This window comes from Odontesthes bonariensis, chromosome 24 (assembly GCF_027942865.1).
Source record: "Odontesthes bonariensis isolate fOdoBon6 chromosome 24, fOdoBon6.hap1, whole genome shotgun sequence".
Lineage (NCBI taxonomy): Eukaryota > Metazoa > Chordata > Actinopteri > Atheriniformes > Atherinopsidae > Odontesthes > Odontesthes bonariensis.
In genome coordinates, this window is record NC_134529.1 from 17,481,311 (window position 1) to 17,487,620 (window position 6,310).

General features: G+C 42.8%; 1 protein-coding gene across 1 annotated transcript; it reads left to right on the top strand.

Annotated features, from left to right (window-relative positions):
• The first annotated feature begins 720 nt into the window (after positions 1-720).
• Positions 721-6,092, top strand: il20ra (interleukin 20 receptor, alpha). Its single transcript, XM_075459126.1, has 7 exons — positions 721-1,029; positions 1,960-2,083; positions 2,305-2,513; positions 2,615-2,784; positions 2,861-3,005; positions 3,239-3,375; positions 3,481-6,092. Exons 1-7 carry the CDS (start codon positions 981-983, stop codon positions 4,594-4,596), a joined length of 1,950 nt encoding a protein of 649 aa, XP_075315241.1. The 5' UTR covers positions 721-980; the 3' UTR covers positions 4,597-6,092.
• Positions 6,093-6,310: the final 218 nt, after the last annotated feature.

Here is a 6,310-nt window from a genome sequence, read left to right on the forward strand (position 1 = left end):
TTATGTCTCTTTGTTTCGTTTTCGATTACAAACTATTACTATTACGGTGTAAAAATGTCGCAATCCCCGTTTATAGTCGGTTGCTTTTTTTAATCTATGTCTTGAAGACTGGTCCGACGTGAATTGGAAAAAATAGTGGAATATGTTGGCCACCAGATGTCACTATGGCGTACGTTACATTGTAATAGTAGTGGGGTGACTAAATGTGTAATGTTACATAGCCTCATGATGCAAAAAATACTATTAGGATTTCTACTCTGCTTAATAAACCAGACAAGTGAGGAAAGTTCAGCCCTGAAACACATCCATAATTGTGATCCATATATTGCTGAGCAGAATGGCACCAAAGCTCTAAAGGTTTATAAGGACATTGTGAAAGTAAATATATCCATTTATGCATATGAATGGAAACATTCACGAGCCAAAATTCGCGATAACATGTGCTGGCACCCCATTTAGCCAAAAGTTAAAAATGCTGTCTGACTTCTTCAGTTTCTACTACCTCTGCATCCCAACACCTCTGAAGGTTAGTTCAAAATGGGACGATCTTAGGCATTAGAGCTTTATATCATGCAATATCACGGGCAATTTAAAAAACAACTGGTGTCGGGGAAGATTTAAAGAAAAGGAAATGATAGAACACTGCCAGCGGTAAGTGGGCAGTGACGAAACACGCGGAGTGTACCTGCTCAGGTGTGATATGCGCATAAACCAGATAGATCACATTCCTTCCTCAAACGCGGAAACCTGTCGCCGTTAATCATTGAGGATTAACTTGAATAGGAATCAGTAACATCTTCAGTTGGTGTTTTTTTCTTCGTTTTTGTATCGTTTTAATTCTGTCAGTAACGACCACTTATTCCAGTCGTGTGGAAGAACATCGGGCCAGGTGACAGTGTCCTGTCTTACGAAGGGGGCCGCATGAGGAGCAGCTGAGAAGTGGCTGAATTCTGCTGAAAACATGACCCCTCCATGCGAAAATGTGGACTTTGTTTGTTTTCATTAACCTTTTGGGCCTTCACTGCACAGGTATGACTGCGTTTCACTGACAATGCGAGTTCGAGTGTTGCTTTTCTACCCCTTCTGGGTAACATTAGACCTCATAGAGGCTTCGTTTTGTTTTCATAAGCGACAACTTGCGATCAGGGCGCCTTGCCTGCGGGCCAGATCAAATCTATGGAATCCTTCACTGATTCGAAACTCGGTGGGAAGCATATCTCATTCGCAGGGGGTCTCTTTTTGTCCCGCTTGTTAGGCTACATTACGTTTATCTCACATTGAGAAATCATGCAAATATAATCACAAACAAATAACAGAGGTGAAAGAAATAGCCTAGTAAAGTACTTAAAGCAGTAAAGTACTTAATAACATTCCATAATTGAAAAATGAATGATGACTGACACAATAAGGAAAGCTGTGTCTATCACTTTGAGGTTTAAACCCCCTAAATTACATTTAGCAGATAGTCTAAATGTGTGTCCTGGCATCTCTTGGGTAAAAACCTCCAAATTGTGCTATTGTTACGTGTTTGGTTGTACAACATGTACCTGGAAAGCCTGAATGTAAAACCAAAGGAATGCTTTCATAAACATACCTCCAATAGAGAAACTGTTTACTTCCCTTTAACTATAGAGAGTGGAATTGACTTCTCTTAAAAAAATATATAAAAGAAGTGTAGTTTTTCTGCTTTAAATATTTTGTGAGGAGTCAAAAGTGTCAAATTGCAAGAAATTCTACAAGATTCTGTGTTATGTAACATTGGAGGAAGGATTAAAAAAGAAAAGAAAAGAAAGCCCAGTGGGTTACCGGAACAGATGGTTTAATGTGACTATAAATGCAAGAGGAAGGGTAAGGGTCAGTCAGCCAGATAGAGAGAGGGGGAAAACATTTCTACTAAATAATTATGTAACCAGACACGTACTTCATATCTTTCTCTGTCTCTGACATCTTCCTCCTCAGTCTCCACCTCTCCTCCCAGCCCGATCAGTGTCACCTTCTCCTCTGTGAATCTAAGGAATGTGCTGCACTGGTTTGCTGGAAATGGCACACCGAACGACACACACTTTACAGTGCAGTATGCCATGTAAGTCATGCTTTTGAGTTTAAATCAGCAAAACACACGAGTGAAATGGGCACTAAAGTGTCTCTAAGAGGTAGCCGGGATGCTTAAGTATGGATTCTGTAGGGATTTATTGACGAACAGAAAAGACGGCAGAGAGTTTCCTCCTTTGGGGAGAATTTTAAGGAGACGGGCATACCTCATGATAACTCCCTCCCTTTGTGGATTTTATCTGTCGTTCTCAGCTATGGCGACAGCATTGAGGGCAGGAAAGGAAGACAGGTGCACTGGAGGGCAGTACAGCAGTGCACAGACATAGTCCGGACCTGGTGTGATCTGAGCGCTGAGACGTGGGATTTGGAACAGGGGTACTATGCCCGGGTTCGTGCCGTGGGCGGGAGAGCATCCTCCAAGTGGGCTCTGACACAGAGGAGATTTGACCCAAAATCAGACAGTGAGTACCACGCGGACGCAGTTGAGCTGTTCATTCTTCAACTTTTTCAGTTGAAATAACTAAAACCGGCCAAAACAACACATTTCTGTCCGCCTCTGTAGCCACTTTTGGCCCCCCGCAGGTGTTGGTGGAAATAGAGAACAGCAGCGCCCTCATTACTCTGAGGGGACCAATGAGGTATCTACCAAATGACACGCCGCTTTCCATGGCTGCAATCTACCCCCACATGAGTTACCACCTCTCCATCCACAAGACCCACCGCAACGAGACGGTGAGGAAAACACGAAGCATTTTTTTCTCATGGTCTACTGGAGCGCCTGCTAACCTGTGCATGTATATGTTTGTAGCATCTTTTTCCAGTAGCCACCAGCCTGTACAAATATCCCCTGTTGGACTACAACACAGAATACTGCTTCTCTGCCAAGTCGAGATTCCTCTCCATGCCGGTACACTGCGAGGCCTCTGAATGGCACTGCATAACCACGCCTCAAGGTACATGTCAGGCGTAGGTGTTTGTGAAAGAGAAACTTTTGGCTCACGGGTTGAGTTGTAGAAAAGGAATGTGGCTGAACGCCATACAGAAGCCAAAGAGAAGCTGGTGGATCTGTTTGGCCATTTTTAGCCTGATGACAACACATTTCAGATTTATAAAATATATTTTATATTGACACTATGACATCATAAGTGCTTTGTTTCATTGCATGCAAATTTCTTTTTCCCTCCAGACCCTGTGATTGTGCAGCTGCAAATGATTGTTGTGGGTATTGTTGTTCCATCATTGTTCATCTGTATCATTGGGGTGGCCGGCTACCTTCTCTATCCCTATCTGACTGGGAGAGGACAAAAGACCCCATACATGCTGGTAAAAGAAATAAACTCTTATATCATGAACAACTAGCGTACTTGTAGAAGTTCTAAAACGTTTCACAACCTTAATGGTCAAACATCTCTCTCTGTCTCTCTCCAGAACCCACCCTCCTTTTATCCGCCTTCTGTCATGGTCATCAGCGTCATCAAAGATGAGTGGCCATCAGACCCTCGTGGCCCAGAGATCCGGCTGTGCCCTCCAGATCCCCCACCCAATTACTCCCCGCAGAGGCCTGATACACCCCCAGAGCCAGAGGAACCCAGGGATGATTTGTCCGAAGACTACGGATCTGTCTGTGTGGATCCTATAGTTGACGTTGCGGGAGAAGAAGAGGCAAGAACGAGATGTCCAGATAGTAATAAGAATAGAGAAGGGAGCATTGAGGGTGGTAACCCGGCTGGTGATTACTCTTCTCAGGCAAAATCCTACCTCTCACAGAGGCCAACACACACATGCGTACAAACACACAGGCCCATATATGCAGAGCAGATGGTGCCGCGCGTATGGTCACAGGGAAACCCACCTTCACCCGCTCAAACGCAGGCACAGTTACAGAGTTCTCAGGGATCAGTTACAGGTGAGCTCAATAGAGAGAAGGATGGAGAGCTTCTCGGTTTGTTTATCCGCAAAGACCCACAAACTGGCCTCCTCAGTGTCATTCTAAACCTACAAACACAGCAGAAGGTAGACGAGAAGACAGAGGTGGATGAAAAGAAAGATGGAGGTGAGGAGGAAGGAAGTGAGTGTGAGATTGTTCCCCTGCTCTCTGCTTACGCCTCCCAGAGCATCAAAGGCATACCTGCCTCCCATTCCATCCAGCCTGATTGCTTATCCCATGGAAATGGTGTTCTGGGACCAGCTGCAAAGCCGAAAACAGAGGAAGATTATTTTGCGGATGAGAAAGAGGAGATGGAGGGAACTATGTGTATTAACTGGGACCCCAAAACCAGGAAACTAGTGCTGCCAGAGATGAAGGCGGGGTTCAACACAAAGGAAAGGTTGGATGGGCCGATGCCTTCAGAGAGAGGGAGAGAGGACAGGATAGCAGAAAAGAACGAGGGGAAACATGTGCCAAGAGGTGGTCTGAAGTTGGAAAATGTGTGTGTCAGGCAGACATCTGAGGAGGAGACAGAGGCACTGAGAGGTCAGGGCACAGGGTTGGAAGTGGAGGATATTTTGACCAAATGGGACTTGGTAATCCCTATGGATCAGTAGATGACATTCATCAATATTTTCCCGCTACTATTACAGAAAAAAAATAATAAATCCAGAAAGTGTCATAATCACGGCAGAACAGTTTTATCTAAAATACCTGGCATAGTCATCATATGAGCGGTAAAGGAACAGTTCATTCTGCAATAGGGCTACGTTTAACTATGACCTGAGAGTAATGAAATGAAAGCACTGTACATAGTTTTCTTCTGTGTTCTTTTTTTTTTTTTTTTTAATTTAGTCGCGTGACAGCACGGCCAGTACTGCATCACATCCCAACAACAAATCACTGACAGAACACTGACAAGGCTGTTCTGGGCTGGTGTCAGACACATAGTGCTCCAAAACCGCCATGTTAAGAAAAATGGTTGCGTTTCTTTTTAATGGACACTGACCAAAAAACCCTCCAAAGGAAACTTTACTTTGGGGTTTCGGTGTGCCCATCTTTTTGATGTGAACCCTTTGCTAAACGTAGACTCTTCATAAGTCTGTGTAATATCAGTAGAGGATAGTTGGTTTATTGTTAAGTCTGATCATGATCGATTCCAGCTGCTGCACTGAAAGTTTTTTTTGTGAGACGCAGCGGGTAGTGTATTTGTTGTTAGGTGTTCCTGTTAAATTAGTTGAAAGCATAATTATATTTATCGGTATTTTCTTTTGAAATTCTGCATACTGACCCAACCGAAATGCTGATCATCAGAGGGAACCAGGCGTACCTTTGTGATTATTCACACTTATAGAAATGTGTAGCACTTTATTCCTTTATCTAACATAGACTATGTCAACAATGAAGTGCGAAACCCTGAAATGTGTCAATTTTCAGTGGAAAATGCATCAATCTGAAGTTTGCTTCTGCCTATTCCTCTTGCTTATTTCTTCAAAGCGTGCAAACGCGTCCCTGTCTTCAGTATTAGCAACAATTACACGCTGTGATGTTCATTTTGCTGTAGCTGGGTGTTGCTCATTTTAAGACGTGTGCACATGAAGGTACTTTAAGCCGTCTCTTTTAAAAGCTTCTTCAGTTGCTACTACCTCTGCATTCCAACACCTCTGAAGGTTAGCTGAAAATGACAAATCATCAAAGCAGAGTCAATGCTTTCACTTGTACTTTTGTAATTTAAGTTGCCTTTTAGAAGAACGATTGAAGAATAATCTATTACCATATGTAACAATGAAGGAAAGCTTTATGTAATTTGGTTGATGTTGTTCCTCTTTTTGTGTCTTTGTCCTCGTGAACTTATCTCAACTATGATGCACGAAAGGTGTTATAAACACTTGTGTTATCGTCTCTTGGTCTTATCTTGGGAATCTTATCCCCACGGAAGGGGAACTTTGAATCTCAACAGGCGCATTTTAGTGTCTTTAGTTCCTGCCTGTACACAACTTAAATGTTGATGGTGTATGTGGTCAATCTCTGGAAAATGGTTAGCGCACACATTTGTTTTTTACAGATTTGTTATAGTTTTGTTTTTGCACAATAAAATGATTGTACACGTGTACTCTCCCTTTTTTTCTGTTTAATTTCAAGGTGAAAGCCACTTTTTCTTTTACTGTGCCACAGCGTTTGTACAGGTACAATTTAGTCGCTTTGTAATAATAAACAGCTCAAGGAAATATGTGAATGTCAGGGTTGATCTTTGCACTACACTGTGTTATATTTTTATTACTTATGCAAAGCTCTTAAAAACTGGAGAATAGACGGAGACCCCTGCTGGTC

Bases quoted from the DNA above. Each gene is read 5' to 3' on its own strand.
- il20ra (XM_075459126.1), top strand. From the start codon at position 981: ATGTGGACTTTGTTTGTTTTCATTAACCTTTTGGGCCTTCACTGCACA. The intron at 2,084-2,304 runs GTAAGTCATGCT...TGTCGTTCTCAG, and splicing joins TTTACAGTGCAGTATGCCAT to CTATGGCGACAGCATTGAGG. The intron at 2,785-2,860 runs GTGAGGAAAACA...ATATGTTTGTAG, and splicing joins AGACCCACCGCAACGAGACG to CATCTTTTTCCAGTAGCCAC.